The following is a 22,703-nucleotide window of genomic DNA, read 5'->3' as shown; positions in this document are numbered from 1 at the left end:
AACCGCTCCGGAGCAGGCAGCTATTCGACCAAACTGGGCTGGCGCCGGGCGAAAGGTCACAGCCTTGCGGACAGCTCCCCAGCAGCCGGTCCTTGCGCATTGGCCTCACGCCGGCAGCGAGAACACCATGCGCTGCGCTGGCACACCCGCGCAACCCCCACGTGGGCCCTGGTTAGCTACTGGCGCCGTCACCCTCCACCCTACGTCGAGTAGCGCTCACCTCAGCGCTCGCGGCGCCTCCACCTTCAGCTTTTTGGGCTTCGGCTCCTCCTCGGCCGCAGCCATCTTCGTGCTCCCACCCCACTTAGGCTTCGACGTGCGCCCCACCCCTTCTGCTCTTTGACCCCATCTCGTCCCCTTATCACCGCCTCCTTCTCCCCGAACCCCGCCTCTCCTGACTCTTTCCACTCGGTGTCTCTCCCTTCCACAGCCATTGGCCCAGCCCCTCTCTGGCCCCGCCCACCCGGCAATAGGGGGACCCCAGACTGAGTTAGGCTGCGTACGAGCGCCTGAGTCCACATAGTGCGAAACCTCCCTTTTTTCTAGGTTCTGGGTGATCTAAAAGATTTAGATCCTAAACCTCACGAGACATCTTTCTTCTCATACAATGTCTTTCCGCTTATTTACTCTTTGCAGTACTGTAGCCCCAGGTGGTTTTTTTTTTTTTTTGAAGCTGTTAGGCAGGCAATCTATTTGGGCAACCCAGCTGCGGGGTCCTCGCGGCCTTCTCAGCTGCCTCCGCCGGGGTCCGGAGTGGACCTGGCGCCGAATCAGTGGCTGGCCCAGGTGTCGGGGTGAGTGTGGGGAGGTGGGGAGACGGCGGACAGGGAACAGCTCGAAAACTGGGGAGCAGGCTGAATAGCTGGGGCTGCGGACTTTAGTCTGAGCTGCGGGAGAGTCTCCGATGCTGACCGCGCCTCTCTCTCGGCCTTCCGGGCTTTCTTGCCGGCAGGGCCGGAAGGGAGAGGTGCACCTGCAGCCTGGCCTTCTCGGGTCCCAGGCCCAAGAGGTTCAGATTTATTGGGGTCCTTCTCCGTGCTTCGGCGCGGGAAAAAGGTCTTGTCACCCACAGTGAGCTGGAGTTCCAACAGCTTGGACGTCAGCTCCAGGCTTCTGATTTGGAAGACAAAACCCCTGACTAACCTGAACAGATGTCCTGTTAGAGGGTGGCACCTGAATGAGCTTGGGATAGGGAATACCGTGAGGAAGATGTTGCAGTTCTTCAGGAAAGGTGACAGGAATCTAAACGGAGTATGGAAAAGTGAAGAGCTCTGTGGCCGGTTGGATTTGTTGGATTTGGATTGTGCCCGAAGTTGAAGTTTATAGCCTATATGATTAAGAAGGTGGTGCCATTAAAATTAGGAGACCTTACATGAGGAAGAGGAATTTTGTGGAACTTGGGATATATCCAGTTCGAAACCGTGGCTTAGGTGTGGATGGTAGAAAGATTTTAAGGGGGGTCAGGGGGGAAGGCTGGGAAGTAAGCTGAAAAGAAACTTTCGAGGTAAGAACCAAATCAGGTGATATTTCACGTAATAAGGTAAGAAGTATTTGTTTTGGTTTGGTTTGGGGAAAGCTATCAATGACATGAAATGCTGCAAGGGCCAAAGGAGCAAGTTGAAGTCTGAGGCTAGGAAGCTGGATTTGAGAATTAGGAAGTCTTTAGGCCAGTAGGCTTTAAGGCACTTAGTAACTGGTAGGAGAAACTGCAAGTGTAACCTAATCCTTCATCATTTGGAGCAGGAAGCAAAAGATTATTGAGGATGTCAAGTCCCTAAGAGGATCGGTTTTTTTTTTTTTTTTTTTTTTTTTTAAAGAATACAAGGCACATTGTGTTTTGGGACAGAAAGCTAGTAACCAATGTGTAAGATTAAAGATTCAAGAAAGTGGAGATAAGACGCAAGAAGAGAGAGAATGGAGTCGGGTCAAAATTACAAATGGAAGGATTAGTTTTGGAGAGAAAGGAGAACACTTTCAAATGAGAACATAGGAAAAGCTGGGGAATGAGGTTAATGAGGAATTACCTGAAATTTACATATCTTTGGTAGGGAAGCTCTCTTTGTAGTAAGGTTAGTTTTTCTTACTAAATCTTAAGATTTTTACAATATTTCTAAACATTCGCCATAATATGCTATTGGAGTTCCTTGCAGAATAGATATTTTTTAAGCAGCCCAATAATATCTCAATGCATGAGTGGCAAATGGCTTTTATAGAGAAGAGGAATTCCCTCTCCCTCTACAAATGATCTCACCTGTTACACAGAGAAATTAGAAGCAATCATCTTCCTACAACCATATGTACAAATCTTCTTCCCTTCCAGTTTAAAGAGGAAAAGTGTCCAGGGGTACCTGGGTGGCTCAGTCAGTTAAGTGGCTGCCTTCAGCCCGAGTCATCATCCCAGGGTCCTGGCACAGAGCCCCCCACCCCTGTTTCTTCCTCTCCCCAGTCTTCTCCCTCTCCCCCGCTTGTGCTCTCTCACACTCCCTCCCTCTCAAATAAATAAATAAAATCTAAAAAATAAAAAGGAAGAAAAGTGTCCCTTACTAAGGAAGGCATATCCTTTCATCTAGTCTCCCTATCAGTATCTTCTTTTGTTTTTAAATTATTTCCTCTCCTACATTATCTATCTATCTTTCCCCTTCTACTCAGACCTTTCCTTCAGCAATTAGAAATATTCTTCCTTAACTGCGTGAAATACTCCCATTTATTTTCATGTCTTTTCATGCCCTTCACAGCTAGAGTTCTTGAATGTATCATCTACTCTCTTTATCTCTGATTTTCCCACTTTTTGTTATTTATTTCTTAGCCCATTTCAGCCTGTGTTGTTCCTGCATTCTACTGAACTATCACTAAAAGTACCCTTGCTAAGATCACCAATGTCCTCTGTGTTAAATCATAAATTCTCAATAGGGACAAAAATTGCTTCGTGAGGTGCAAAAAAGAAAAAATCATAATCTTTATTTATAAAACAGTATATATATAGTGCATAAGGAGATATTAAAATCTTATGGGGGAGGATATGATTGAAGGGGAGTCTGAAAAAGCCCTCAGCAGCTAATTTAAAAAACAAAACAAAAAATAGACATTTTCAGTTCTTTTTTTTTTCTTTTTTTGTTCAGTTCTTCTTGTAGCTTGACCTCTTTGTGCCATTTAAAATGTTTAGTATTCCATTCTCTGGAAACACGTTAACACAATGTTGGTTACTAAAAATCGTTACCCCCCCCCACCCTTTTTTATTGCTCTTCGGGTGTTGGAGTTCTTTCCATAGCTGTCTTCTTAGTATGTACATTCTCTCTTTGTAGTTTTTTTCTCCTTGTAGCTATAATTCCCATTAACAAAAAGTCATGTTTACTCCTTAGTGTGTCTCCAACTCAGCTTCTCTTGATATCACTAGACCTACATATCTAATAGTCTTTTGAATATATCCATTTGGGTCAAATATATCCAGAATTGGGTCAATATACAGGACCAGGGCTAAGTGCCTCATTTTTCCTCTCATCTCCCCAAATCTGCCTAATCTGCTCAAGCCTAAATAGTTCTCTTAACTTTTTATTTTATCCATCCCTACTGTAGTCCAGGCCATTACCATAATTTATCTCTGAACTGGTGTCCTGTTATTCAATTTCCACAGTACAATTTCTCTTAAAACTGTAAATCGGATTTCATGAGTTCCCTGCTTAGAATCCTGCTTAAAACCATGAAAAACTGCACTGAGAATTAAGTCAACCAATCTCCGCTTATCTCCTTCCCAGGCTCATCTCGCCACTTCCCTTCACCTCCTAAAATTGCTAAATTTATACTGGATTTTTTTTTTTTAAGATTTTATTTATTTACTTGACAGACAGAGATCACAAGTAGGCAGAGAGGCAGGCAGAGAGAGAGAGAGGAGGAAGCAGGCTCCCTGCTGAGCAGAGAGCCCGATGTGGGACTCGATCCCAGGACCCTGGGATCATGACCTGAGCCGAAGGCAGAGGCTTAAACCTCTGAGCCACCCAGGCGCCCCTATACTGGATTTTTTTACTTGTGTTCTTTCTCACCTCAAAGATTTGTGGAATTTTGAAGGACACTGTATTTCCCCCATCATGATAGAAATTCCTTCTTACTGTATTAAGTTGTTTGCCTTATTTGGTGAACTTTAAACTGAGTTCAGAGACTTTGTTCACCTTTCTATCCCTATTACTTACCATATATAAAACATAAAACTACTTGTTGAATGAATAAATGGTCAAAATACTGCCTGAGAATCAGAGAAGCTAGATTCTTCCCTGGTCTTATTCTCTTACCTTGCCTATCGGCCCTTCCTTCTATGCCTCTGTTCTGTTTTATGTAAAAGGAATACATTTTCTTTTTGAGACATTATTCCAAGGACATTTTGACTAGCGGTCTTCCTCGACTTATGCTGAGGTTATGTCCTGAAAATACTGTAAAAAGATGCATTTAATAGACCTAGACCTACTGAGCCTCATAGCTTAACCTAGCCTACCTTAAATTGCGCTCAGGACACTTAACATTAGCCCATAGTTCAGCAAAACTACATAACACAAAGTTTATTTTATAGTTAAGTGTTGAATATCTTGGGTAATTTGTTGAAAACTGAAGTGAAGAACAGAATGGTTTGCAAATGTATTTGTTGTTTACTCTGGTGATCAGGTGGCTGACTGGGAGTTGAGTCTTGCAGTCTCTGCCCAGCATCTCAAGAGTATTATGTCATTCTCCCAGAAAAAATCAAAGTTCGAAATTGAATGTGTAGATTCTAATGGATGCATATCACTTTTGCACAATTATAAAGTAGAAAAGTCTTAAGTCAAATTGTAAGTCAGGGACCATTTGTACTATAATTGCTTTGTTTATGAATCATCAGGTTGACCGTTCAACATTGGGTAGGAAGGATTTATGAAATATTTAAGATGCAAAGTTCTGATGGAACTTTCTCACATGGCTTTAACATAAGCTGATAGCATTCTGTTTTCTGATTCAAAAGTCACTAAAAACAAAAAGATGGTTGTGGTTGCAGTGAGTATGCAGCTTTCCCGGAAAGTTTATTAGAATGATGAAAGGAGTAACTGCAGCTATTAAAAGGATAAGCAACTAAAGAAACAGGCTAATTTACACTGCCACATGTGACATTTATTTGATTGTTATATGCATTAGGCTCTTGATCATAAAGGAATAGAAGAAATAAGCTCTCTTATCTCACAATAGAAGGGTAAGGTGGGTTTTAAAGCTAAGCACTGTTAAGAGCTACAAGTGTTATGCTTTCATCTGAGCCTTAAGGAAGCAAATCCAGATGGCGGGTAACTTGCTGTATTCTTCAGAGATTAGAACTATTGCCAACAAAAACAACTTTGGTGCAAACTTCCTGGAAAGAATTTTTCACCAGTTTAAGAGGATGAATAGGAACCTGGCCTCCAAAATAAAGGAACTGTGAAGTCACTTGCTGCAAGAACTTGCTGCAAGAACAAGCAGTTCTTCTAGGGAATACTGTGGCAGCAGAGTTCCACAGATCCATACGAACTATACCTTCTATAGGATGAATGATTTAAGAAGATAATTTATGTCAGCCCTTTTAAATATAATGCCTGCTCTAAATAATTTATTAGAACACATTTTGGCTTCTAACTACATTAAGAAGCCCATCCGTCAGATCTTCTTAAATTATAAACCCAAAGAGCATATTTGTTGCTCAGTCCTATATGGTAACCACCAGCTACATGTAGTTATATACATTTAAATTAGTGAAAATTAAAACTTCAGTACATCCATTGCATTAGCCATATGTCAAGTGTTCAGTGGCCACCTATGACTAGTGGATACTATATTGGACAGAGAAGATACAAGACATATCCATCACTGCAGGAAATTCTGTTGCACAGTGCAGCATTAGAGTATGTTCCTAATAATTATGTATGTACTTATAATTAGTCTCCAGGAGCCCACGATTCACCCAGACCTGGGTTTGAACCCTAGCTCTTATACTTATTGTGTGATCTGATTTAACATTTCTAAGACTTCATGATCTTATCTGTAAAACGGGGGTAAGCACAATATTTATAACATTGAGTCGTGAAGATTCAGTGAGATAATGTAGGGAATTGCCTAGCATAGTGCCTGGCCCACAGTAAGTACTCAGTATCTTTTAGATATTATTAATTTATTTATTCTTAATGTATAAAAAATTTGGAATAGAGCTAAAAATTTAATTTTGTAAAGAATACCATATTCCATAGCTGCCTCACTTGAAGTGCTCAAATCTGAGTCTCTGAGTAGGTTACAGTGTTCTCCTTTCAGCTATACTTCATATTTTAGATGAGATTTTATTTTAAGAAAATGTGTCATAATATAAATTTAGTTGCAGATCTTATCATTGGATATTCCTGTTTCTTTTTTTTTTTAAGTGTATCAACAGAGGTTATAGTTAAAGTCAGTAGCTTCTATGTACAAGTCTGTATTCTAGTGACACTACTTAACACTCAAATAGAAATATAAGGCTGACACAAAGCAAACCTGTTAAAGCATCTGACTAGATAAAGAAGAAAAATTTAACAAGTTTCAGTATTAACCTAGAAAAATTTAGTAGGTCCAAAGCCTAAGGGTTTATTGCTGCCAACTCACAGTGATTGCTTGGCTCAATAGAGATGGCTTTGAACAAAGAAACATTGTTTGTTTCTAATGAACAAGAACGTAAAAATGTTAACAGCACTCATAGTTATTAATACAGTAATTACTAAAACACATATTAGTAATTGGTAATTACTTAGTAATTAAGTAATTTATGTAAAAATTTCTGAACATGTGCCAAACAGGAAGGGGAAATCATTACCAGATAGTCCTTAAATGTCAGCTGCTTTCATAAAATAAATGACTTGCTCTCAAAAGAACTGGTCAGGTTGGTGTCATTATTTTATGAACTGAATGAATCCATTCTGTAAAGTCTTCCTTTCCTCTTTGGGATTTATCTTCTCAGAGAAGCTGTTTGTATTCATTTTAAATGTTTTACAGTTGGACTATACTTAGATAATACATAATTTTGAATTACTGGACCACTAGGCTAAACACCTTTATCTACATAAAAGAAGGGAACACCTTAAGGTAATTAAATAGTTTTCTACTGTCCCCCATTTGCAAGGATAATAAATTTTTTATTTGAAATGTAGTTAACACTCAAAAAATTACATGTCACAATGTAAAACCCAGTGAATTATCACAAAATGAATACAACTTGTAACTATCATCTTGATCAAGAAATAAAACATTACAAGCACCTTGGTAAATATCCCCCATGCCCCTCTTAGTCACTGTCCCCACTATCCATAAAAGATAGCATTTGATTTCTCAAACCATAGATTAGTTCTAGAATGTCATATAAATAGAATCATACTGTATGTATCATATTATATTTGGTTTTGTTTGTTCAATATTGTGTTTGTAAGTTTCGTCCATATTTGCTTCATGTAGCAGTAGCTTGCTTTCATTGCTGTATAATAATTCATTTTCATAGTACACTATAGTTTTTTTTTATTTACTGTTAATAAATATCTGAGTTCGAGGTTTTCGCTATAACAGTATATTTTTACACATGTTTTTGGTGCACAATTGTACACATTTATGTTTAATCCACCTGGAAGTAGATTCATGTGTCACAGTTATTAAGAATATTTTTAAGCAAAATATAATTCACATGCTATGGAACTCATCATTTTAAAGCATACCGTTTAGTAGTTTTTAGTATATTTTTATTATATTCACAAAGTTGCATAATCATTATCTCTAATTCCAGATGTTTATCACCTTAAAAAGAAATGGCAAACCCATAACCACTAACTAACCCATAACCACTAACTCCACATTCTTCCCTCCCACCCAACCCCTGGCAACTACTAACCTAATTTCTGTCTCTGTAGATTTGCTTATTCTGGACATTTTATAAAATGAAATCATACAATATATGACCTTTTGTGTCTGGCTTCTTTTACCAAGCATAATGTTTTCATGGTTCATTCCTTTTTATGGCTGAATAATCTTCCATTGTTAGAAAATTATTTACCCATTAATCAGTTGATAGACATTTGAGTTGTCTCCACTTTTTGACTATTCTGAGTAATGCTGCTTGGAACGTTTATATACAAGTTTTTGTATGGACAACCATTTCCAGTTCTCTTAGTTTTATACCTAGGAGTAGAATTACTGAGTCATTTGGTAACTCTTACCTTTAACTTTTTGAAAGAACTCACTGTTTTCCACAGCGTCTGTACCATTTTACATTTCCGTCAACAATGTATGAGGGTTCTAGCTTCTCCACATTCTTGCCAGTACTTGTTACTGTCTGCATCTTAATTATATCTAGCCTAATGGATATGAAATGTTACCCCCATTGAGATTTTTTTTTTAAAGGTTTTATTTATTTGTTTGACAGAGAGAGACCACAAGTAGGTAGAGAGGCTGGCAGAGAGAGAGAGAGAGAGAGGGAAGCAGGCTCCCCGCCGAGCAGAGAGCCCGACGGGGGACTCGATCCCATGACCCTGAGATCTTGACCTGAGCCGAAGGCAGAGGCTTAACCCACTGAGCCACCCAGGCGCCCCCCCATTGAGATTTTGATTTACATTTGAAAAGATGTTGAGCACCTTTCCTTGTGCTTGTTGATCATTTGTGTGTATATCTTCTTTGGAATAATGTTTTGAAATTCTTTGCCTGTTTTTTGTTTTTTGTTTTTTTGTATTGTATTGCCCTTTTATTAAGTGTTCTCTTTATGTTTTGGATAATAGTGATTATAAAATATGTGTTTGCAATTATTCTCTCATTCTGTGGGAGTCTTTTTATTCTCTTGATAATGCCCTTCAGAATACAAAAGTTTTAAATTCTGATACAGGTTATCTGTTTCTTCTTTTGTTGCTTGTGCTTTTGGTGTATTCTTAAAAAATTATCTAATCCAAAGTCATAAGGACTTAATAGATACTTTTTTCTAAGAGTTTTTAATAGTTTCAGCTCCTATATTTAGGCCTTGATACATCTTGAGATAATTTTTGTATATGACATAAGTAGAGGTCCACATTCTTTTTTTTTTTTTTTTAAAGATTTTATTTATTTGACAGAGATCACAAGTAGGCAGAGAGGCAAAGAGAGAGGGGAAGCAGGCTCTCCACTGAGCAGAGAGCCCCATGCGGGGCTTGATCCCAGGACCCTGAGATCATGACCTGAGCTGAAAGCAGAGGCTTTAACCCACTGAGCCACCCAGGCGCCCCCACATTCATTTTTTTGCATGTGGGAATCTAGTTGTCCCAGCACCATTTGCTGAAAGACTATTCTCTCTCGCACTGAATGGTCTTGGTAATTTTATCAAAAATCAATTACCATATATATATAAAGGTTAATTTCAGAATTCTCCATTCTATTCCATTGATCTGTATGACTTTTCTGCCAGTATCACAGTACATTTGTAGCAGCAGGTTTTGAAATTTGGGAGTATGAGTCCTCCAGATTTTTCTTCAAGATTGTTGTGGCTATCCTTGGTATCTTTTTCCATATGAATTTTAGGACCATCCTTTTAGTTTCCACAAAAAAAAAAAAAAAAAAAAAAAGGCAGCTGGGATTATAGTAGGGATTACATTGACTCTTAAGCCAATTTGGAGGGTATTGCTATCTTAATGATATTGTTTTCTAATCCATGAATGTGAAATGTCTTCCCATGTTTTAGATACTTTTAATTTCTAATTTCTTGCAGTGATGTTCTATACTACTCAATGTATACTAATAGTGCTCTGTACTGTTCTATATTAATGATGCTCTAATACTATTCAATGTACTTGCTCTTTTGTTAAATTTAGTCCTAAATATTTTGATCTTCTTGATGCTCTTGTAATTGGAATTGTTTTCTCAATTTCATTGTCAGATTATTTATTGCTAATGTGTAGAAATACAATTGGTTTTTAAAAGTATTAATCTTGTATCCTGCAACCTTTCTGAATCTGTTTATTAGCTATGATTTTGTGCATGTGAGCATGTGTGTGTGTGTGTGTTCCGTAGGACTTTACATAGACAAGATTTTAACATCTGCAAATTGAGGTAGTTTTATTTTTTCTTTTCCATTTTGGAAGCCTTTTGTCTCATTTTCTGGCCTGATTGCCCTGGCTAGAATCTCTAGTACTATACTGAATAAAAATGAGGAGAGTGAACACCATTGTTTATTCTTGATATTAAGGGGAAAGCTTTTAATCTGTAGTCATTAAATATGATGTTAGTTATGGGATTTTCACAGATGCTCTGTTCTCTTGAGGTTAGAATATTTCTTTTTCTAGTTTGTTTTTCTTGTAAACAGGTGCTAGATTTTATCAAATGATTTTCCTGCATGTTTTAAAATCATTATTTTGTCTTTTGTGTAGATTGTATGTTATATTGATTGATTTTCATATGTTGAACCAATCTTCCATTCTTGGAATAAATCCCATTGGTGTATAATCTTTATATGGTGTGGATTCAGTTTGTTAGTATTTTGTCAAGGATTTTTACAGCTATGCTTGAGTGATATTGGTCTGTAGTTTCTTCTGATGCCTTTCTCTGGTTTTGGTGTCAGAATAATACAAGGATACTTTTTGATGTACACTAAATTTAAACTTTTTTCCCCCCAGAAAATGATCCACAGTCTATTTCTCATAAACTGTTCCGGTGACATATTTCTGGAGAAGCACTGGAAGAGTGTTGTGAGCCAGTCGGTCTGTGATTATTTCTTTGAAGCTCAAGAGAAAGCTGCTGATGTTGAAAATGTACCACCTGTCATTTCAACACCTCATCACTACCTCATCAGTATATACAGGGACAAACTCTTCTTTGTGTCTGTCATACAGACTGAAGTGCCCCCTCTCTTTGTAATTGAGTTCCTACATCGAGTTGCTGACACTTTTCAGGTTGGTTATTCATCAACTCTTTTGAACTTAAATTACTCAAGTTAGTTGGGGGTGGGACACCTAATCATATTCTTTAATTATCCAGCTTTTGATGTGTCTTCGGTCTCTCTCTTCTTTTCAACTAAGCATAAATTCATGAACCCTTTTTTTTGTAGGGTACACAGCAGTGCACATGGCTACTCCATTCACTGTTTCAGTAAAACCTGGTAATCTCATGGTCATGGAAACCATATTTATATGTATTACAGATTATGTCATCAGGAAACTGTAAAGCCCTCTACATACAGTTCCTTGAATGGTCCCAGGATTTTTATTGGTTATGTAATCTTCTAATATTTACATTTTATTATCTTGCTAAGTGTACCAAATAATTGAAAATATACCGGTGTTTTGTGGGGTATCTAATCAGGGCAAATTAAGTTTATAGTTCACATCCTAGTTTAATGTTTCAAAGTCCTCTCTGGATTAACATATAATAGGAATTCAGTTCAGTCTAAAAATATTGAGAAAATATTGAGGACTAGAACTATAGAGTTTTTTTTCACTCTGACATATTTTCAAGATCTTAATCAGTGAATTATGCCTCTGTAAGTTTATCCTTCTGAACAGGGTGTTTAGAAAGCCTTTCTTCATGCGTTCCATTGTGCAATATTATGTACATTTTGTTAAGGACTACTTTGGTGAGTGTTCGGAAGCTGCAATTAAGGATAATGTGGTCATTGTATATGAGCTCTTGGAAGAAATGTTAGACAATGGATTTCCACTGGCTACTGAATCTAATATTTTGAAAGAACTGATTAAACCACCAACAATTCTCCGTTCTGTCGTCAACTCTATTACAGGTAAGGTGAAAACATGCTGCATTTGGAACTGAGCAATTAAAACTTTATAAACAACTCCTTGTTGCTTATGATCTTGCAGATTCTAAGGTAGTCCAATTTGGTCAGAGTTAAAGTTAGTGCTATTGTTAAAATGAATGTGTATTTCTTTTCATGAGGAAACTAGATCTTAAATGATAAAGAAAACTTGATTATTATTCTTTTATTAAAGACTACAAAAACATTATCACTATTACTTAACACTAAATAATATAACTGAATAAATTTTCCCTGCTAATCCTAAGGAAGCTAATATAGTGAAGCTATAAAAGGGAAGCCTATATGCGAGGCTACTTAGGACATCTAATCTATTTATAGACTGCCATTTTACTATTTAAATTAGTATTAGTTTATGTAATGTGATGAAGATGTTAACTAACACTATACTCGGTAATCATTATAGTATATAAGTGTATCAAATCAATGTGTTGTACACCTTAAACTTAACCCCATGTTATATGTCAGTGGTCTCTCAATACAAGCTGGGAGAAAAATAAAAATTAATAAATAGCATTATAAAACTGGCTACCCAGTATAAAACTGTTACTACCCCCAAATTACTAGGAAATAGAAAATTTAAGACTCTCTACCACAGAGGACATATTGTCTCCTCCAAGTCTTTCTTTTATACATGTAGAAGATTTATTAAGCCAAAAAGAGATAGGAAATTAATCTATTTGTGAGATCTTATGCATTGTGGGCCTTGTACTTGTGTTACAAGTTTCTAATTTTTGTTTGCTTTTTGAGTATAGGTAGAAATAGGTACGTCCAGATGACAGTATTTTTTGAGAGTATTGAAGTCTTCTAGAGAAAGATTACTGTCAGATGTTACATGCCACACCAGCTACACTTTCTACCATTTTAAACCCCTCTCCAAGTATAGTTGACCTAAAAATAGGGCAAGAGAGGCCTATGATAAAGCATTATTCATCTTCTGTGTAAGGCTGAGCACTGGGAGAAATTCAAGGAAAGATGAGATGGAGAGTATGTGCCTAAAAGTTACACTTTGGATGGGAGATTGGGGGGAAAAATTAAAGTATGTAAATAATATAAGATTATAAAAGGCAATTCCATACTTTATGAACAATACAGTGCCACTGGAAAGTACAGATAATATAGTACTAAATGGAAAAAAAATAAAATTTACCAAAAACTCTACAAAACTATAAAAATTTCTCTTAATTAAACATTCATACTGACAAAAAAGTTCTAAGATGTTTTCAATAATGACCACCTCCAGCTAAGGAACTACGTATGGTTCCTTACGTAGGAAGGAACTTTTTTTTTTTGCTTCTATACTTTCTAATTTTTTTTTGCGTTATACTTTCTAATTTCTAAAATAAACATGTATTTCATAGTTACTAAAATACAGAATGAAAGTATATAGGTTATTAAGGCAGTGCATTATGGAATTAAGAGAATGGTTCAGTAAATGAATTGTGGTGCTTGGCCCAAGTGCAGGGCCCTCGAAAAGCAGCAGAATTTAGGGAGAGCGGGAGGAATAACAGCATTTTGTAGATGGAACTATATGAGAAAAAACACATACAAAATGAAAAATGTTGATTTGTATGAATTCATTTAGCAGGAACAGAGCTGTTTTTTTAGCTGAGTAATGAGATCTAAAACTTAAGAGTTAAGTTGAGGAAGTTCTTGAATAGTCAGCTAAATATTTAGTTTTTATCATAAAGTCAGTGTGGAAACATTGTAAGTTTGAACAGGAAGGTGAAAGCAGTGCTTTTAGAAAATTCTGGGAAGCTAAATGTTTGGAGAAACAAACACCATCATAATTAGACTGTGAAGTTATATATACAGTATGATTGCAACTCTATTTTAAGGTGCAGTCGGAAAAAAAGCAAACTTATCAAAATCAAAAAAAACAAGTGCAACTTATTTATGAGGGAAATGTTTAAAGAAATATACCAAAATGTTAATGGTAGTTGTATTTTGGTAATAGGAAGCTAGATTCTTTTTAGCCCCTTTTCTAGACTTTCCATGTGTTATGTACTACTTTTTTGAGCATGTACTACATTTGAGCTGGAAATGTATATTAACCAAAATGTTAAATATGTCACAGCTCAAGGTTATGTTTTGGACAACCAGACTGATTTTCAGACGTATGTCAATTTACCAGTAAATTAGCCAGATATTAAACATTAGCCATATTGCAGCCATATGGGTGTGCTGACCTTAAAATGGGAAAAAGCCAAAGTGTGTTCTTCATCCAGTTACTCTGCTGAGGCCTGCTTGGCAGCATGTCATGTAGAATTTAAGCTGAATACCAAAGGGCCTACTTAGCACTCTGTATTCTCAGTGGAGACATTTTATCGGCAGGTTTTAAAACAACTAGCCTCTTTTCTTCATCAGTGGCTGCAGGACGAGATTTGTTGTTGAGCCACTGGAATTAGGTTAGGTTACTGTTAACACACAGGAAGCAAAAGATAAGTAAATGAATTTAACCTGGTTTGGCACATAGAGGACCACGTGGCCTATTTCTGTCTTCTAGAAATTTGATCATATTGGTATGGCTATATCTCCCAACAGTTCTGGAAACTATCCACAACTTCAGCGAAGAAAAACCCAGACATTAAAGAAGCAGCTATAGTATTCTTTTTTTTTCCTGTTAATTGCTTTTCTTTTTTCATTTTTAAAGTGAACTATACACCCAATGTGGGGCTAAAACTCATGATCCACAGGTCAAGGGTCACATACTCTACCAACTGAGCCAGCCAGGCACCCCTGTTAATAGCTTTCCGGATCACCATTTTATGCATTACCTTTGCTTTCTCTTTTTCCGGCTTTCTAGGCAGTAGTAATGTTGGGGACACACTCCCCACTGGGCAGCTGTCCAACATCCCATGGCGCCGGGCTGGGGTAAAGTACACAAACAATGAAGCCTATTTTGATGTCGTTGAAGAAATAGATGCAATTATAGATAAATCAGGTAATTGCATGCATGTGGTCTTATTTGGGAAAACAGTTGAGCTGACATACGCTGAATAGAAAATTGAAATCCCTTGGTAATGTGGTTTCAGCAGAAAGGCATTCATTTCCTAATGGCTTAAAAATCTGTTTATTTTGCCCAGAGGTTACATATAATTTTCATAACCACTAGCTGAGATCTGCCAAACCTTTGTAAATCAGATCTCATGCTGCCTCACTTTAAACTAGCTATTACCCTGTATGCCTCTCCCTCTTCCCATTTTTTCAGCATTTATTGTTTATCTGCCATGCACCATACTTTTGCTACCACTGTATATGCAGTACTTGTAATAAAGACCCCAGACAAAACAGCAGTACTGTATTAGAACCATAAAATTTTATTAAAACATCTGGTCCAACCCTCACATTTTATACCTAAGGAAACTGAGGCTCAGAAGGGTTTAGTAATCTGCTTAAGGTCATACAGCTAGTTGGTGTATGAAAATCAGCTTTCGTGAATTAATAGCCAGTATCTTTTCTTGAATGGGTACCCTTTTCATTATAAAATTCCATCATACAGAGTAATAGCTGTACTATTATGGAATAATGGCTCCTATTTCTTAAAAGTTAACAGCTTAGTCTATTTCAATGAGAAATTTTCCTTATTTTTAAATTCCATCAAAAAACATTTTAACTTCAAACACTTTTTTTTTTTTCTAAGAGGGAAAGAGTTGGGGGAGAGGGCCAGAGGCAGAGAGAGAATCTTAAGCAGGCTCTACACCCAGCATGGAGCCCAAGGCAAGGCTCGATCTCATGACCCTGAGATCATGATCTGAGCTGAAATCAAGAGTCCAGACTTAAGTGACTGAGCCACCCAGGCACCCCCAAAATACTTTAATTTCATATCCAGCAGTCTTATAAGGTTGACTCCACAAAGATAGAGGCAGTTTTGACATTCCTTAGAATTACCACAGTCCTACCAGTTGGCGTGGGCCATGGTACTTAGTGAAGAAGCTGTAATAACCAATGTAATGGATCCCCTGTCCACTAACTTGTTAGTAAGTGTGTAAGTTTCATTATGTCTGCCACCCAGAAGGTGTCTCCATTACCTCAGATACAGTGATTTCTCTAGTAAAGACTCAGAGTCCAGTGACTTTATCACTTTCTTTCTTTCTTCAGGATCTACAGTCTTTGCAGAAATTCAGGGGGTCATTGATGCTTGCATTAAGCTATCTGGAATGCCTGACCTTTCTCTTTCTTTCATGGTAAGTTTTGTTCTCCTGTCACGTAGCTCTTTGCATGCCTTCTATATATGAAGTACTAAATGAAATGATAAATACTGAGAGATGTTTGTATCTTAGATTATAAGGATTATCTGAGAAATTTTCTAAGATTGATTTATTTAGAGAGAGAGATAAAGAGCTCACACTTGAGCGTGAGCAGAGGAAAGGATAGAGGGAGAAAAAGAGAGAGTCTCAAGCAGACTCCTTGCTGAGCCAAGAGCCCGACGTGGGGATCAATCTCAAAATCCTGAGATCATGACGTGAGCCAAAATCAAAAATCAATCACTCAACTGACTGAGTCACCCAGGTACCACCTATCTCAGAAATATTCTTAGCCAGCTTCCCAAGACAGTGGCTTAGGTAATGAGCATGGCCTTTGTAGAAGGTTGAGGAGAGGTTTCCTGAGTGTGTTAGAAGAGGCTTAAACAGCTGGCTGGCTTTCACAAATCACTTATTGAATTATTATTTGCTTTGCTGGTATGAAAGGTCATTGATCTTTTGCATTATTTTAGACTCAGCATGATACACTACTAAGAAAAGAGAATGGAGTTCTGATGCTAACTTGTCCTGTCCCATGTATAAAATATTTTGGGGGCTTCTGGGTGGCTCAGTCAGTTAGGCAGCTAGCTCTTGATCCTGGCTCAGGTCATGATCTCAGGGTCCTGGGATCGAGCTTCACATCAGGCTACATGCTTGGTGGGGAGTGTGCTTGAGGATTTTCTCTCTCCCTCTCCCTCTGCCCTTGCCCCGCACACACGCATTCTCTCTTTCTATCTCTCAAATAAATCTTAAAAAAAAATAGATATATATTTGAAAACCTTATGAAACCATTAAGTTTATTATTAAGTTTACTGTGGCCATAGTAACAAAGTCTTAACATCACTGTTTTATCCTTAGGGAGTATTTAATTTCTCAAATATCTAAGTAAAGTTGCCATATTCCATGCATTCTGTGAATATTGCCATCTTGTTTTCCTGGCAGAACCCACGGCTTCTAGATGATGTCAGCTTCCACCCCTGCATCCGGTTTAAGCGCTGGGAATCTGAAAGAGTTTTGTCCTTCATTCCTCCAGATGGAAATTTCCGGCTCATATCCTATCGTGTCAGCTCACAAAAGTATGTTGATGCATCAGCTAGAAATCTGCTATCATGTATCTGTGATGGGTAGCCACCTTACCTTTTTCATTCGGACAGTTGGATACTTGAATTCATCACTGCCCCCATTAGCTATGGCTCACCAGGAAACCCAGGAAGAACTGGTGAAAATACGTATCTAAAATAATCAGTATACCTTAAATATGAGAATATAAAGTAATAGTAAAAGAGACTAGTAAAACATATACCTGAGAACAAGCAAGCATTTTTGACTTTGCATTAGCTGTGCAAAACCTGGAACCCGTGCCATAATTTTACTGTGTTCTGTAGACCTTAGAGCTGACAGAAGGAGCTCCAGCTCTCTAGGCTATCTCCCAACTAACTGGCTTCAGGTCACCCTTTTGTGTACTAAGGTTTAAATGAATTGGAATTATGGGTTGTAAATGGTTTGTCCCTTGAAAATATCAGAAGGTATTTGGGTAATATCAGATGGGACTCAGAAGCAGAGGAATTATTTCTTGGCTCTAGCCACATAGGACCTGTTTTATTTAGGATAATTTAAAATTATCTTTTCTGTGGGATCTTAATTTCTTCAAACAAGGTCTATTTGCCCCAGTTGTTTATACTATCTTTTTTTTTTTTTTTAAGATTTTTATTTATTTGACAGAGACACAGCGAGAGAGGAAACACAGCAAGGGGAGTGGGAGAGGGAGAAGCAGGCTTCCCGCTGAGCAGGGAGCCCAATGCAGGGCTCAATCCTAGGACCCTGAGATCATGACCTGAGCCGAAGGCAGATGCTTAAGGACTGAGCCACCCAGGCACCCCAGTTTATATTGTCTTGATTCCTATCTTAATGTGCATACTTGTTGCTCAGAAATTGTGTGATTCCTCGTGTGGTGGTACTCATACCCTCTGGTAAGTACCAGTGAATGCTGAGTCTCCAGTTCTAGGGGGTATATGGCCCTATAGTGGAGTCAGAGTTAGAGTAGGATACTCTGGACTGAGATTTCCAGTTCTCTCAAGAGCTGTCTCACACCATTAATTATGTTTGTGGTTCTGTCTTTCTCTTTTCAGTCTAGTGGCAATACCGGTGTATGTGAAACATAGCATCAGCTTTAAGGAGAACAGTTCTTGCGGTAGATTTGATATTACGATTGGACCAAAGCAGAATATGGGGAAAACTATTGAAGGAATCACGGTAACAGTTCACATGCCAAAAGTTGTGCTGAATATGAACCTGACGCCAACACAAGGCAGCTATACGTTTGATCCAGTTACCAAGGTACAGCTCTCTCTAATCAAGAGTGAGCAAATGTTTCTGCAGTCTTTATTTATGATGGCAGGGAGGGCGGAAGGAAGGGTTTAAAGTTCCGAACAAGACCTGGAGAGCATACTGAGCTGTGCTCTCGCCCCTGGCTGCGGAGGGAATCCCATGTCTGCTGCTGAGACTCATTCTGTTACCTTCAGAGTGTGCCTTTCTTCATCCATTGGTAATCTAGAGACATATTCGCTGAGGAAGATGTAAAAACCTTTTTAGAAAGAGAAAAACAGTATCTGGATGTAAGAAGTTAGTATTGTAGTCTCTTAATTAAATTTTCTGTAGTAATTGATCATTACAAACTTTCTTTTTAATTCAAAAGCACTGTTCATACTCTTCCATAGGGGATGCTGGCTAGGAAAGCTGCTTCTCACCATATAAAATAAATGTGCCTTTAGCAACGGGTTTTCAGAGAAATTATAAAAGATGGTTTCCTCTCAGCTTTCTGCTTGGGTAAAAAGTATGATTCTTTTCAACTGCCTGCTAAGTGAAAAGGCGTATTTTTAAATAAAATCATTGAATGTTAAAGATCATCTGTCTAAAAATCCTGTCCTAAGGATTTGAAGAATCTCCCCAGAGATTACCCAGGGCTGAGAAATGAAGGCAGAGCTCCAGATCCCTGGCCCATCACCTTGGCTTCAACTGTAATAGTCTCACTTTCTTGACTAGTACTGAGCTTCTGAACTAAAGATTTTTCTTGACCAAAGAAAGCTAAAAAGTTTAAAAAACACCAATTTAGGTTCCATTTTCTCATGTTACAGCAGAGTAAACTGAGGCCCGGAGACTTACAGTGAAGGTGGTATAGTAGAAAGAACATTTGAAATCAGATCATGTTCGAATCCCAACTTTGCCTCTAAACTAGCTGTGTGACCTTGAGCAAGTCATTTGACCACTGAGCCTCAGTTTCTTTTTAAGAAGACAAAAGCTACATCACAGGCCTCTTTGAGATAACATATAAATAGTGCTAAGCGCAGTGCTATATCCAAAAGTAGGTAGATGCTCTACAAATGTTGGTTCTCTGCCCTTGCCATTCAGAGTCACAGAACTGATTTGTGGTAAAATCCCATGAAGATCCCAGGTATCTTGTTTCCAAGACACTATACTTCATTCTGTACAGAAGTTTATGGTGCCTTTGAACATTTGTGCTTAGCAAATGGTTCAGATCGTATTTGTTTTTTTATGCCTTTTTAAGGTACTAACATGGGATGTGGGAAAAATTACTCCTCAAAAGCTCCCAAGTCTTAAAGGACTGGTAAATTTACAGTCTGGAGCACCCAAGCCAGAAGAAAATCCAAGTCTCAACATACAGTTCAAGATTCAGCAGCTCGCTATTTCTGGTAAGGACAAGTTTTGACTTGTGTTTAAGGGTGAACTGAGTTCTGCTGAGGTCAGCTCTCAGGAACTTCAGAGGGTAGGAGCGTTGCCTCTTTAGAAAGAACAACAGCTTGTTTGCCTGCCACCCTGGGCTATGGGGCCATCCTCTCAGGTACGATGATTTTGCAGAGCTCCTTATTTCACACAGCTTTCTTCCACCAGACCCTCCTCATCCAAGCACGAAGGAAGGAGTCATTCATACTCACAGGAAGGACTATCCTTCAAAGACATTCCTGGCCCACATGGGAATATAAACTAAAAACATCCCCCCACAGTGCTGTAACACATGAATAGTAGAAGGGAGATTGCTTCCAAATGGTAGAAGGGACACTGGGTTAATGTCAGATTTACTGGGTAATGTTCATTGCTAAACAAGTAATTGTTGGTTGCTGTGGCCAGGAAAATAATTTGTTCCTTTCCTTACCTGTTCTTTTTGACACAGGCTTAAAAGTAAACCGCTTGGACATGTATGGGGAGAAATATAAGCCATTTAAAGGAGTCAAATATGTCACGAAAGCTGGAAAGTTCCAAGTGAGAACATGAGAAGAGGCCAAAATTCCTCAAGATCTGTTTGTTTTCCTAGTGTCATTATAGTTTATTACTGTTAGGTACCAAGCGGGTGGGAATCCATATTCTAGTCCAAGTTCCTGTTGAGCTACACACAGCTAACGAAGTTGCTTAGTAATCAATGTAGGGTTCTGAAGAGGTCTAAGCTAAGGAAACTTTGAATGACTTAGCTTATTTTTTTATCTTTTCAGTTAGGAAGATTCTGGAGGTGATTGCCTCCATGAGGGGGGGGGCTCAGCTGGAGGCTCCACATTGTAATAACAGTAAAGGCAGAAAGCTGCAGTGATAACCTCTCCCCTAAAACAAGTGAACTGATCTCAGCAGGAGCTGTCTCCATCTGTAATATGATGTATCACAAGTGCAGCCCAGCGTCACACCTGATCTTAGCCGTCCCAAATCAGCATCTGTCCCAACAGAGGAAGTTCCCCCCACCCCAAGAAGTTTACAAAAAACTGCCTCTTCAAGTGTTTGCCTTATTCAGCTTTTCACTTGTGCCATTAAGCAAGCACTGTAGCAAAAGCCACTTCCACTGGCCCAGGCAGGGAGCCCCATGGCTCCAGGCTCCATTCTCACTGTACTTGGTCTTGTATTTTTTATAAATAAGATTTTTACGTAAAGCTCAGATTTTGATTTACAGGGACCTTGCTGCAGGAAGTACCATCTCCGTTTTGTGCCACTAGCTCAGCCGTTAGATAGTATAGTCAATATCATTTGTATCAAAGGGGCGAATGCTTTATTAAGGCAATAAAAGGGAACACTACTTCTGCTTTTAGGAAGTTATTGCAAGCACAAGCAGTTGAAATTTGAAGCAAATTAAACATCAAAGCAAAACTGAAGTGAACTTTGCCACCTTCATGTTTTATAAAGCTTATCTACACCACTTAAACCATTGTTAGCCTAAAGTCCTCAAGCCCTTGTTCAGCAAAAGCAAGAAAATGTGCCTGTTTCACTGTCTTCACTTTTTTTTTTTTTTACTCTTTTATCTTTTTTATTGTTGTTCTTAAGGTCTTGAATTTATCTGCATCCCTTGTCTTCAGGGGGAGCTCTCTTTTCATAGTCTGTGCTTCCCAAGGCTACAGTGGCCAATAGGTTCCTTCCTGAAACTTGTCATAATTGTTATTTGAACGTCTCCACTGTACTGACAAAGTACTCGGAAGTACATGATATTGAGGCAGTAACAAGATCCTCAGTAACACTGACGAAACCATCATCTTGGTTGGGAAGTCAGTCTAGGGTTGTATCCTTTCACTCAACTGGCTTTGAAGTCCTTGCCCAGTCATTTTGCCTCATTAGACATGAAGAATGGAAAAGGCTGAGAGATACAAGTGCTTGTTCTTCATGGTTCCCACTTGTTCTTGCTTATGCTGTTAGTTTTCTTATGACTGACTCCATTCTCTTCTTTCGTCTTGACTTATAACTCCCTTTTCCATGTAATGCTAAGAATGGCCCTTAAATTCATCCCATTCTGCTTTCAAGGGCCAGAGGTCGCTGCTGCTACAGAGAGCCCACCAGACAGCAGCCTTCTTACCTTTGCCTGCCTAGGGTACCCAGCCTGCCTTTCATCTAATAGGAAACGGCACTTTTTGCAAATTTGAAATTTCTTGGGTAACCAAATCAGCTTGGCAGCTAAAAGCAAGATGTTGCCAAATATTTATTTCCTTTGCCTAAGGTTAATTACCCAGTCTGATTGCTTTAATTTTTAATGTCTTTTAATGTCCTATCTCAAAAGGACAATCAGTACATTTGCTTTTCTTTCTGCGTAACCCCTAATCTCAACCAGGTGTATCTGGACTGTCCAATTTTCTTTCTGTGCTCCCTTCTCTTATATAATAAAAAAGCAGATTACATGCCAAGAGTCCATTGTCTGTAGCAATTTCTGCTATAACTTCTAAGTAGACTGTTTCCTTTTACAATTAAATTATTGTATTTATTAATTTGAATCCAGCAAATCCTTTCTCTAATCTGGCTATACTGTCAATAAAAAGGTGAAAGCAACAAGTTGATTTTTTAGCTTGACTGTTGATTGAGCGTTCTCAGATGGACACACGTCAGCATCACAGCAGGCTAACCATGACCGGATTCTGTTCTGTATCATCACATAAGGTGTAATGGTTGCTGCGAAGCACTTGCAAGTGCTCCTCTCTTCACCTCAGTGTGTCAACAGCCACGGATACTTTCTCTGAGCATCACCCTCTGGCCAGAGACTGAGCAGCAAGTGATCAAAGTTACTCTCCCTATCATCACCACCACCTACTAATAACTAAGATCCATGAATAATTAGTAGTAGCAGAATATTTTTCAGACACAGAATCCAGTTAATCTCAGAATGGTCCCTTTTTATAAATTCTTAAAGGAGACCTCCTAAGAATTTT

General features: G+C 38.5%; 2 protein-coding genes across 2 annotated transcripts in view; one reads left to right on the top strand and one right to left on the bottom strand.

Annotated features, from left to right (window-relative positions):
• The window catches only part of ADK (adenosine kinase), a 531,050-nt gene extending 530,665 nt beyond the window's left edge, over positions 1-385 (bottom strand). The window contains exon 1 of the mRNA XM_004769366.3: positions 221-385. Coding sequence (XP_004769423.1) covers positions 221-285 — 65 coding nt within the window. The 5' untranslated portion in view covers positions 286-385. The remainder of the gene's footprint in view (positions 1-220) is intronic.
• Positions 386-683: 298 nt separating this feature from the next.
• On the top strand, positions 684-22,329 carry AP3M1 (adaptor related protein complex 3 subunit mu 1). The gene is made up of 9 exons (XM_004769368.3): positions 684-794; positions 10,623-10,898; positions 11,569-11,740; positions 14,580-14,717; positions 15,875-15,960; positions 16,960-17,093; positions 18,147-18,354; positions 19,583-19,727; positions 20,207-22,329. The coding sequence occupies exons 2-9, from the start codon at positions 10,626-10,628 to the stop codon at positions 20,305-20,307; spliced, it is 1,257 nt and encodes a 418-aa protein (XP_004769425.1). The 5' UTR covers positions 684-794; positions 10,623-10,625; the 3' UTR covers positions 20,308-22,329.
• The last annotated feature ends 374 nt before the right edge of the window (positions 22,330-22,703 follow it).

Source organism: Mustela putorius, unplaced genomic scaffold (assembly GCF_011764305.1).
Source record: "Mustela putorius furo isolate JIRA1106 unplaced genomic scaffold, ASM1176430v1.1 tig00000698_pilon_pilon_pilon, whole genome shotgun sequence".
Classification (NCBI taxonomy): domain Eukaryota; kingdom Metazoa; phylum Chordata; class Mammalia; order Carnivora; family Mustelidae; genus Mustela; species Mustela putorius.
Note: the sequence above shows the minus strand (reverse complement) of the source record. Positions and strands in the feature narration are given on the sequence as shown.